Genomic DNA, 12468 nt, shown 5'->3' on the forward strand with positions numbered 1-12468 from the left:
CGTGGGAGATGATTACAGAGCACTATAGGGCTAAACAGCTCCCGGCGATGCTGAGACGGAGAACTACATGACATCCTGTTTTCATGGTGGATTTGTGAAAGTGTGTGTGTGCGTGTGTCTCAGAGAAAAAGCGGCGCCACTGCAGCATGTGTGTGCGAGCGAAAGGCAGGAGGGCCGCGAAACTCTCGGAACAAAGGGCGTCCGCTTTCAGGTGCTTAGCGGTCTTGTGCAACTGTCACCATAACTCATTAATGCTTTTTTTCTTCAGGCAAGGATTGGAGGCTTAGAGAAACACACTGCTAAGGAAGGGACGAAAATATCTGCCATCAGAATGAGACGTGACCTACATCTGTGGATGCATGAGATGGGGCTTGCGGACCCTTCTCCCACAACTTGTCTCAAGTGTGGCTCGCAGGGATTTTTAATTTCAGATTAATCAGCGTTCGAGCGCTTTTATGCCGTCTTCCTGGCCTCATTATCTGAGTGGGAAGTGTCGCTGCCTTTAGCGAGGCTATTACTGGACGTAAAGGGAACTTTAAGAAGCCCTCTCCCTGCCCTTTATCGGAATGTGAGTGGTTATCTGTAATTGCGAAGGCGGAGCAGACGTCAAGAATATTTTTTTGCCTTTAACAAACGAGTCCATCCTAGGAAGATGATTGGAGGTGGAGGAGCGAGGAGGCTATTTAGTTGAGATCTGCTTCCCGGGTGCCACCTTGGATTTCTCACTACCTCCTTTTCCCAGCGCCCTCTGGGGCATGCTGACTAGGTGTTTAATGCTTTGTGATTAACCTCAGTCATTGGCCAGACGGGCAGGGGCTCGCCGCTCATTCCGCTCGCTCCAACAATTATTGCTCTTTAAGGAGAGCACGTTCGATTTATGGCCAGCAAGAGGAGAGTAGCATCCCAACAATTACGTCCGGGCGCCGGAATTAAATTGACAATTTGTAATCTTAATCGCCTTAACAGTGCTGCATCCAGGGAGGAGGCCCAATCAGCCGGGCCCGGGCTCGGAGGAAATCAATTCACAGACTCTATTGTCTTTCTTTCCTCACTCTCTCTCCTTTTTTGTCTTTCCGGGCTAACTCCTTGTATACCTATTTCTCTCTCTCTCTCTCTCTCTCACAGGTTGATCGCTCTATTCTGGAACTCCCTCGGACTCACTCCATTTCACTCTTTTCTACACTCAGGGCTTTGTTTCTCATCAGTGACCCTCTCTCTTCTTCTCTTCAACACGCTGACATCTTACTTGGCAAAGATTTCCATTATCTGAGGAGTGGAACCATTTACCACGGAATGGGCTTCAGCCATCTACTATGGATGACTGGAGGCTCATCTCTCTATTGGATGCTCAGCCATCCACTTTTTTTTTCACCACTCCGGGCTCAAATTAGACCGATGACAAGTCTGGGCAGATGTGGGGGGGGCTGTGGTGTAGTGGAGTGCAAGGTAGTTCTCCAATCAGAGGGTCGGTGGTTCGATACCCGGCTTCAGCTTCAGTCGATGTGTCCTTGGGCAAGACACTTAACCCCAAGTTGCTCCTGAAGGCTTGCCATCGGTGTGGACTGGATGATGAATGTTAGTTAGAGTCTGATGGTGGCACCTTGATGGTAGCCTGTCATCAGTGTGTGAATGGGTGAATGATATGTAATATACTACTGACTGTAAGTCGCTTTGGATAAAAGCGTCTGCTAAGTAAAATAACACCTGAGTGTGTACGATATTTTGAAAAAAGACATCTCAAAATGGACCGGTGCATAAAAACAATGTTTTTTCCCGGGATGTCTCCCCTTGAAGAAACATAACATACCTCCAGGCCTGCTTCGAAGCCGCCTTTTATCCCCAAGATTTTGAGCTTCCTGGTTCTAAAGAAAGTTGTAGTGCTCATGGATCGCAATAAGGTTCTGTGAGAATGGCAGTCAGGCTCCTTTAAGAACCACAGCACTGAAACTATTTGGGTAAAATGAGCATCAGATGAATCCAGAATAAGGGAGGCGCTCTGTGAAAACATTAGGCCACAAATGGTCCCAAGGTTTTTACCATTCTTCAAATAAGGAGCTGGCTCCTCCGTGGCCGTGCTCTCATCCAACCTGTCAAATAAACAGAAAGGCTGGCTTTGGTGTGTTTAATGGCTCAATTCTAGGTCAGACAGCGGGACAGTCGTCCTTGTCTGCCAGACCAGCAATCACTTCCACACTGACGATATTCAACCAATTTTTCCAGTAAAAACTTTTTACTTAAATACATTAATGCCATCAGATATTCCGTAGCTTATCTGTGACAATAGAGAAGCTGTTTTAATTGCCTCGGAAAAAGTGAATTTGACAGTCCCCTAACAAATACTGTTACATCCACTCATGAATTGAAACATTTTACTGTAATTGTGCTTTTTGATCCAAGTTTGAGCATCATTCCAGTAATTGTGTCTTTTTAAAATACAAATTTAAACATTAAATTCCTGCCAGACAGTCTGGCCTTCCTCTCATACTCATTACTGTAATCCTCAGTGATTTCTGTTCAGGGCTAAGAGACAACGTCACTCTAAATGATGTTGTCTTTTTGAATTGATGCGGCAGATCAACACCTCACTTACAGATTATAAATCAGGACTTTTTTCCTTCTACAAGCCTCTGATCCTCAGATACAGAAGAGCTCATCTTGGCTTCTTCTGAAGTCTGGGCTAAAGATGAAAGGTGACCGGGTTTTTGCTGTCAGGACCCCCGGGTGCGCGCTCAAGAAAGATTGAGAGACTGGCTGCCCTCTTTAAAGTCGCTCGCCAAGACCCTTGCAGAAAGGCCTTTCCATAATTTCAATTGCATGACTTTGACTTTATTTTTCTATTCATATTTAATCTGAGTGTTACAAATAATACTGCTATTTATGGTTGTCAAGATTATTTTATGATATATAGTGGAAGAAAGCATTTTTATAAAGAAAGCTATCTCCAATATCCGTGCTAAAACACTCCATTTGTCTCTCATCACCAGGGCATTCTGCTGTACTGTGACTACCAGGCCTCCACCTTTGATATGGCGAAGCTTCCCAGCCTCAGGTTTGAGGCCATGGACCACTTCGCAAAGTGCTTCCTGATCCTGCGGCTGGACGCCAGCGGAGTGGAGGGAGGTCTCCACAGTGCCGAGGGGGACTCCAGGGGCTGGAGGGCAGTGCGCGTGGACTTGGTGTCGCCACCTATGGATCGTTATGCCTTTGCTCTCCTGGGCTGGACAGGCTCCAGGGTATGAAGGATTATATAGTACAGACTGAATGACAGTGAGCAGTAGCTGCAGGTGGAATTCATTGGGTTAAAAAAAAAGAAAAGAAAAATGTAGAGGTTGCTGTTTTTCATGATCTATCAAGTCTTGTGTGTGCCACCACCATGTAATAGAACAAGGTCAAGGTCCAGGTAGTCTTTAGTCTGTCTGGCACTATGGAGATATACATTTTAGACAACAAAACCACCTATAAAGAGATTTGAAAGATATGAAATAGTCAATACAAATACTGGAAGAAAAAATGCATTCATATAACCTGTATTTCCTTTCAGTGCCATAATAACATAAGTGAAATAGATATTTGGTTTCAGACTATTGATTCTTTTCTTCCACAGCAGTTTGAGAGAGACCTGAGGAGGTTCGCTCGAGGGAAGCAAAGGATGCTTCTGGACAACCACGCCCTGTACGACAAAACCAAGGTACTTAGTGCAGCATTAGATACACAATAACTAGAGCTGATTCCTTAGTCAATGAACTGATAACGGGCAAGAATTCAGTTAAGATTTATACTAGTTACTTAAACAAAAGCGTACCATATGATGGAATGAAAATTTGCCATTGTGCTTATTTAGAGCTGCAAAACATAGAAACATTTGTGTCAGATATTCTTGAAAGTTGGCCATTTGGGTTTTAGTTGAGACCACAGATGGTATATCAAGATGGACGACATGACAGCTCCCTAAAAGTAAAGCCAAAACATCTCGATCGCACCTCGGTGGCTGCAGTATAGGTCACAAGCCCCGCCACATACATGGCAGCAAAGTCAAAGTGCACCTCATATTTCTTTTTTCCAAAGATGGTTGTTCGAATTAAAGTTCGTTCTCATCAAAGTGTTCACTGTTCTGATGAATTTGATTTTAATTAGTTATTTGAAGCTATAAATAGAGGGTCTGACATCGTGATGGTCAGCTGCTTTGAGAGAAGTAGTTGCACAGGCACCTGTGGACTCCTTTTTACGGGAATTGTATGTGGAGCAGGAACGTGGACAGTAACTTCACTTTTACATAAAAGTACATATCTATTTCAAACATAAACTGCATATAAAGATCTTTGGCTCATAAAGTCACCGACCATTTCACTAGCTAGTTTAGCATCAATTCCTCTGACTTAATAAGGTTCGCCAGCGCTATAAGAGCACAACAGTGACAGCCCACTTTTTGAACGGCTGCGGCTACTTTATATTCCATTCAGATAATCCTTAGAACAAGAAATTTAAGTATGAGGCCAAGCCAACCACCTACGAGATGATGTATTGTGAAAAAATACCTGGAAAATGGAAAAAATTGGCAAATGTACGAGACTGTGTACATCATTATTTTAAGAGTGAAGGAACTACTCATCCCATACACAATTGCAAACGACAACTCACCCTGTTTCTGAAAATGAATGGGATATGTTGTAACTTGCACAGCCGGCTGTTGTTGGAAAAAAAGCAGCCAATTGGACAGGATACCAGATCTATTCTAAACAATTTTAGAGATGCACAGTAGGCAGCATTTCGGAGGGATTTAATCCAGGGAGGGCACAAGCAAAATGCTTTGTTGTGTAAGTAACTGCCAGTGAAACTGAAAAACCACAACCTCCTCTTTGATTGATCTTGAAAAGAAGGAGCGATTTGGAAAGATCATTGTTTTCCAAAGAGTTAATAGTTGGTCTCTGCTTTGAGTGTGCGCTTATGAATGTAGAAATTAAATAACAGCCAAATCTTTGTTTCCTCCAATGTCTTTTGGAAAGATCAGGGCTGGCGCGTTGACAATACCACAGAATGAGAAAACTTACACAAATTAAGTCAAATGATTTGATGCAATATGTTCTCCCTCTCTGAGCGGAGCAGAAAGTTGATACTGGAGCGAGGACAACACTTTTTAATTATAGCACAGCGCTTAGTGGCAGGCGGGAAGGGTTTGGCGGGCTGGATGCAGTGCAATGCTCCATCACAGTACACACGACTACACCAGAGCAAGTTTTATGAACTAAATCCACCTTAATGTTTCAATATATGAAAGGCGCAATGCTTGTTGGCGTAAAGGTAATTACATCGGAAATTAAACAGACCACGTCTTACCTTACCCAGTGAAATAAAGCTAAATGCCAAAACTCATGCAATTAAATAACCAATTAACTCTATGCTTGCCTGCAATGCAAGGGCCAATTAGGTTTTGTTTAGGAACACCTTGCCTTTGTTACCATGTAGGTGTGTTTTCATCCAGTAGTTAAAAGTCTCATGCAGTGACGGTAGCGCTACCATGTTGACAACTATGACAGCTTGAAACCTTTGGTCATGGTACCTGCGATCATTTTAGCCACGCAGAGGAGCCGTTCTCCACATGCAACATCCGTTTTGACAAAAGGTGAAACAAGTCACAGGGTGTGATTGTAGCTAACGAGCTAACGAGAACTGACCAATCGCTTTTGGCGACAGGTGTGATGAGGCAGGAGGGGAAAGATGGCAGCCGTTTTTTGTTTTTCCGTGCAGCGAGCGGGGAGTTTGAATCAAGCAAATGCTGAAACGTTTGTCTGACTTCGTGTTGATCAGCGAAGCCACTTTCAGCTTATCTATTAAATCCAAGTTATGTGTATGTCGTTCATTAGCTGGAGATGCACAGCCTCTTCTTTGTTTATCCGCACGAATCTCTGATTTACAGCGATCAGATAGTGAGACACACTCCTGAAAGCATCAGCCTGACTCTTGAGCTGCAGAACTCAATTATTTAGCTGGGAAAAAGTTTATAGCACTGACAAGACGACAACAAAAATTCCAGGGAACCATCAATCCTCGTGACAGGCGTCTCCGAGGCTCGCGTTTTTACCACCGCCCTCGCCACTTTTCATTGCATCCTTGTAAGACAGCAACCGGCTCATTTCCAATGCACGGGGCAGGGCGGAGGGAGAGGGGCGTATTTGCGCGGCGGATCGACAGGGTAGACACCCCTGTCAGCGCAGTGTCCCGTCAGCTGCTCCCCCGGGGGGACACAGGTCAGAGTCGCCGGGATCACTGGGTGGCAGCTTCCTGACAGATTTTATACACAACCAGCCGACTCAGATGGTGTTTATTCAAATGCAAGGGCAGAGCCGGGCTCGCTGACAGTGCAGCCATCCGTGCGCCGGAGCGGACAGGGAGGAAATTACGCACAAACACACACACACAAACACACACACACACACACACACACACACACACACACACACATTATTACGGAAACCATGCACACGTTCGTTAGAGTCTGATGAGGTGAGAAGGCGCGTCGAGCACTTGGAAGAAAAGCAGTCTTGAAAGTGAGCACAACAGGAGATTTACAGCACATCAGCTATCGACCCAGCAAAGTGCAGGGAAACAGACCAAGCTATTTACACACACACACACACACACACACACACACACACACACACACACACACACACACACACACACACACACACACACACACACACTCTCTCGCTCACTTAAGCAGCGCCATCACATCCCAGGCCCGTTTCAAGGTCAGCAGAAAGCTTAACGTCGTACATACGGACAGAATTGCACAGCAGTGTGACACGTTTTTTTTTTGCCATCCTCCGCTCCACATCACAGTCGCAATTAACGTAATGAAGACCAATTAACTGTCCCGGCATGTGACCTGCCACCACTGCCTGCACACTACGTTCTATCTGTTCTCTGTGGGCAGGAGAGGAGGAGCGTTTTTTTCGCCGATGCTCACAGACGCTAATGGGTTCGACGACGGCGCGGTAATGGTGCTTTCATCTTCTTTGCGACCCGTCTAATTGGCCAGCGGTGTCGGAGAGTTTGGGCGCCGCTCGTGTCAGAAAAACAGGGGAGCGAGGAGGACTGCGGCCTGATTATAAAGGGGAGACATCCCCGCTAAAGACCAGAATGCGGTCATTTAGAGGACTTAAATCTTGTCGGCTTCAGAGAGGCTCTCAGCGGATACAAGCTGGTCTCCGTCTTATTATAAAATGCTTAAAAAAAGATTAGAGGGCTAATACTCGAGCTAATGATCTCCCAATTAAGAACAGGCTCATGGGGGAGTGTTCGTCTCGCCGTGGGAGGGAGCTGGACAACTGTCACACAGAGACACGACGACTTGGGGTTCATGCACACCAAACATGTTTGCAGTTTGAAGCATTCACTGTCATACGGACTGCTTGCGCAAGTGTAAATTATGTTATTCGAACACAAGTGACGACGGAGGAGCAGCAGTGAAACGGCTGAAAGTGCAGGTTCTGGTCCATAGTGGGAACATTATCCAAACCAATTACAGGGAATGACCCCACAACACAGGGCTTTATTGGTGTCAGGAGACGGGTGTTGACAGCTGGAGTTCCTCGCACTCATAAAGCCTCCCATAACATAATGAACGGACTATAGCCTGCCGGAGAATGTGGGCCGAGGTGCACCGTTCTCGGATCCCTGAAAAGGATGTTGAGAGATGCTAAGTTTGTTTGGCCTCTGACGTTTTCTCCTCCGCTTTCCTCCCGCTGCCAAATCCTCTGAACTGGCAGTTACCAAAACTTCAGTCCCTTTTCACCAGGCAGTGAAGGTAGGCCCAAAAAATAACTAGAACACAAACTGTAAATCAATTTTCCGTTTTCACTTTTTCTGAAGAACCATTATAACTAGGCGGTTTGTCGGAGAGGCAGTTTACAGAAGGTCATTTTGTTCTTTATGGTTTTCTGTTGATGGGCAGAGAGTGAAAACACCAGAATGCCAGTTTCTGAAATAGCAACTAACTAGTGTTTTACATAATATTGTTATATTTTTTTCTTTGGTATTTGAAAGAATGATTTCCACTTAGTGCTGAAACAATTAGTTTTTTACTCCATTAGACGATTGACAAAAAGATAAATCTCTTGCAATTTTGACTGTCGATAAATTGTTCAGTCATTATCAAGCTAAAATGCCAAACATTCTCTGGTTCTGGCTTCTGAGGTGTGAAGTCTGGAGGTTTTGGATTGTTGCACAGACAAACCATGCAATGTGAAGATGTGTTCTTGGTCTTTAAATTATACAAACATTAAGAAAATATGTTTTGACATTTTATGGAGCATTTCAAAAACAAATAATCTGTTAATCTGAAAAAAAGGATTGTAAGATTTTATTACATTTTAAATTCAAATAACAGATTTCAAAGGCCATTTGACCTTTTGTTGATATGGCAATATGCAAACTTATTTGGAGTCGTGTTTCTGGCAACCTCATGTAAATCCAATTATGTTTCTCTTTTTGCTCTGTTTTTTTCTTAACCAGCTCCTGAGGGAAATATATGACTATTTAGCAACTAGCTAAACAACAAGCGGACAAAGTTAGTGACCCCAGCTGGTCACTAACTTTGTCCGCTTGTTGTTTGGTGTTTAACAGATAGTACTGGTTTTTTTTAGAGACTTTTGCAAATAAAAACACAATGAAAGCGATAAGTGTGAACTTAAAACAGTAAAGTGGCGAGTCAAACAGCTGAACAGTGACACAAAACTCACTATGAAGCTCGATAAGGCCGAAGGGAGCTTCAGGTTCAGGTGATAATTAATCACTCCAAGCAACGTTGTTTACATTTTCACATTGTTATCACATCGTCAATTACATTGTTCTTAAGTAATGATAGTGATAGTTAAAGCCCTCATCACACTGGAAACTACTGCATCCTTACTGTATGAATGAACGCTGTAGCAGCAGACATTTTGACTCTATAGTAGTAAAAGCACAGGTGTTACTAATAACATTGACGCTGGCTCTGTTCTTATCAAGTGTCTAAAATGCCAGGACCCTGAAACTGAAGCAGCTAAATGGAATTCAGCCATAACTAATTTTATTATTCACACCTGTGCTTTTCCTACTGTGAAAAGTTAAAATGACCTCCACCCTCATAGTTTCAAAAATAACTGACCCTGACGTTTTGTGGTCGAGTACCCAAATTCAAATCTTTATTCCTGTAAAAGCTTCGACTGAGGAAAAAGTTTTATTTTTTTTTCCCCAACAAAAAAAGCCACTGAGCTCGCGATCGGTCACTGCGAACTAGGAAATCATTCACACCCGGCTTGATCGATATGGCTGCACCTCCACTGTCAGGTTTGGGTTGGTACACCCTGCGAGCAATAACTGACATCTAGGTGTCCTCTGGAAATACTCTGCTGACTTGTAGTGCCACAGGCTCTTACAACACGCATCAGTGTCTGGCCTCCACAGTTGAATTTTAACTGTAGGTCTGAGGTGGTGGCTGTAGGGGGGGGAGAGGGCCGAGGGAGGCGGGTCTGTGTGTGTGTGTGTGTGTGTGTGTGTGTGTGTGTGTGTGTGTGTGTGTCCTCTGCTGTAAGTCTGAAGGTTTGTGATAATTAATACGTGTAGCAGGCTTGATGAATGAGGACAGGTGGAGGATTTCATCATGCCCAGACAGACTGACTCCCTCCCTGGGCAGGAGGGATCCATGACCTGCCCAACACCTAGGAAAAAAATAAAACACTCTATGTGTGGCAGGATCTACCCTTGAAATTCACTCTGTGTGCGTATTTGTATGCGCAAGAGTTTCAGTTCTCACTGGTGCGTCTCCGCTGTTCCCAGGCTGCAAACCAAAGCACAACTGTTAAAAACACACTCATGTAAATGTAATTCCTTGTCGTTTGTTCCACCTGTTTATGCGAGCTTCCGAGTACCGCAATCATAAAGTGTGTATTATATACTGCGGATGTGAGAGGGTGTGTATCAGTATGTGTCTCTCTCAGAGGGTAATTACTCTATGTCATCTGTAGGAGTGTGATTAATGAGGTTCTGGTCAAAAGGCAGTGAGCGTAGATGTCCTGGTTTTGGTGCTGAAGCACAGTTACTGATACGAGAGGACCATTCATATTCTCTCCTGACACTCCTCCAGCTCCACGCCACACTCTGATGTGGAGTTCAAGTAACCAAATGTTATCCAAAATACAGCATTTTTGCCTGTTATATTAGTTATGAAGACAAAAAAAACGTTTTGACATCTTAGAAGTATCAAATCTACTGTTCATTTCACTAAATGTAATTGTTTCCTTTTTCTTCCCCTTCTTTTATTGCACTCAAACATTATTGGAAAATATATACATATCAAAGAAACCACGACCAAACTTATCAAAATTAAAGGAGTAAAACTAAAGACTGCTCTATTAAATCAACTTATGAGTCAAAAAATGATTCACTGAGTGTGAGCAATAAAGACAGAGTTATGAAGTGACGTACTAAAACTTACAGCAAAGTGATCACATGTATGCTCAGAGCAGGAATAGCCAATCAGACACATGGATTATCTGACAGCGCCCGCATTGATTATTCTTTAAAAATGAATGTGTAAGTTCAATTAACAAAAACAATCTTGTCATTTGTGTGAAAACCTTAATATTTCCACTAGCAAACTGACATGAAAAATGAATAAGAGATGGATAACAAATAGTAGTAAAAGTGAAGGAAAACTACTTTTATTTTATTTCACTTTTAGCAGTTCGATAATAACAGGCCTGATTGAATGCAATATTTATTTAAATTCATCATATTTTATTCAATATTTTTCTCAACCTAATAATAATTCATCATCCATCCATCTCCTTCCGCTTATCCGGGGCCGGGTCGCGGGGGCAGCAAGCTAAGGAGGGTCCTCCAGACGTCCTTCTCCCCAGCAACACTTTCCAGCTCCTCCTGGGGAACCCCGAAGCATTCCCAGGCCAGACGAGATATATAATCTCTCCAGCGTGTTCTGGGTCTACCCCGGGGCCTCTTACCAGTAATTCATCATGCTAAAATAAAAAATTGGATGAAAGACTTGTAGCAGTGAAAGCTTCCTGTTGAATATCCGGGCAGAAAGCATCATATAAACTGGGATCCAAAGAAAAAATTCACATAAAATATCTACACATTACATTAAAAAAAGCTAAATTCAAATAGTTTATTGGTTGTACCAATATTACATTTTTTATGTGTTAAAAAAGGGCCAATCTGTTAGATAAATTAACAGAAGCATAAAAGGTCGACAGGATTCCTTTTAACATTTTAAAAATACATTAATGAACATCATTCTGAAGATTGCTCTCCCAATTTCCCTGACGAGCATAAAATGTTTAATTTTAAAAGTGATCACAGCGAAGCCCGTTTCTTTCTTGTGCCTCCCAACAACTTCCTCTCTCTTTCTTACTGTCCGCCGGGGGAAACAGCAGAATTAATACGAAGCTCACTGTCAAATTACGATATCACGGATGTAGAGTGCTCACAGCTCTTTCGACCCCCCACCCTCTGAGCAGTGGATGAGTGGACAATAACAGGGCAATTGCACTGGGCTTTGGGGAGCGCTGGTGTCGAACGCTCCCCCATCTGGCTGGCTGGCTGGCACTCACCCGGTGAGGACGGGAGCCGCCTAAAAAAGGAGGCCCCCATCTCAGCGAGCAGAGGAAGGGGGAGGAGAGGTTTAATTTAGCGGATGGTGGCACAAGCACCCTCGGGGCGTCACATTCTGTAAGACACACACATACCTGAGCGCGCCTTGTGACAGACAAAGGGAGACAAGGAAGGCGCGGCCCCCGTCCTCCAAACATCCCGGTGGCAGGCTGGGAGAGCTGGGAAATTAGCCTTTTTTTTTTTTTTTTTTTTTTTTTTTTTTTAAATGGAGTGATGTGCGGAGTAGGTGGGGGAAGGTTGTTCACTTACCGTTCACTTATGCAAACGTTTCTCCTCGACCTTGGTGGCACGTCTGTTCTTACAGTATGAATTCTAATTAACGGAGGCAGATGAATAGACCTGTGCGTTTTGAAAAAGGAGGGTAACGTTTGGGTGTTTTTCAAGGTCAGAAGTTGATCCAGTTCATTCAGTGCCTAGTGTGTGGCTATAAGCGTTCTACCAAAGTCAATCCATTAGTACAATATACTATATAGTGCAATAGTGAAAGAATCTTTGTGTTTTACCTCAGCACTGTCTATCTGTCCGTACGGTCCATTCTCTTGAATGGGATATCTCAGGAACGCCTCTAGGGAATTTCTTCAAATTTGGCAACAAACGTCCCCCTGATCTTAAGAATTAACTTATTCAATTTCAAAGGTCAAAGGTCAAGGTGAATCTGACCTCACTTCCGTCCCATTCTCAGGTTATTTTGGGAACGCACTGAACAACATTTTCTTTCAAATTTGACGCAAACGTCCACCTGAGTTCAAGGATGAACTGACTAGATTTTTAAGGTCAAGGTCACTGTGACTTCAC

The 12468-nt window shown here is 43.6% G+C and overlaps 1 protein-coding gene across 1 annotated transcript in view; it reads left to right on the forward strand.

The window, feature by feature from the left end:
• dntt (deoxynucleotidyltransferase, terminal) overlaps positions 1-12468 on the forward strand; it is a 72232-nt gene that overhangs the window by 41673 nt on the left and 18091 nt on the right. The window contains exons 9-10 of the mRNA XM_054600627.1: positions 2985-3233; positions 3605-3688. Of these exons, the coding sequence (XP_054456602.1) occupies positions 2985-3233; positions 3605-3688 (333 nt within the window). The remainder of the gene's footprint in view (positions 1-2984; positions 3234-3604; positions 3689-12468) is intronic.

This window comes from Anoplopoma fimbria, chromosome 6 (genome assembly GCF_027596085.1).
Source record: "Anoplopoma fimbria isolate UVic2021 breed Golden Eagle Sablefish chromosome 6, Afim_UVic_2022, whole genome shotgun sequence".
NCBI classification, from domain to species: Eukaryota; Metazoa; Chordata; class Actinopteri; order Perciformes; family Anoplopomatidae; genus Anoplopoma; species Anoplopoma fimbria.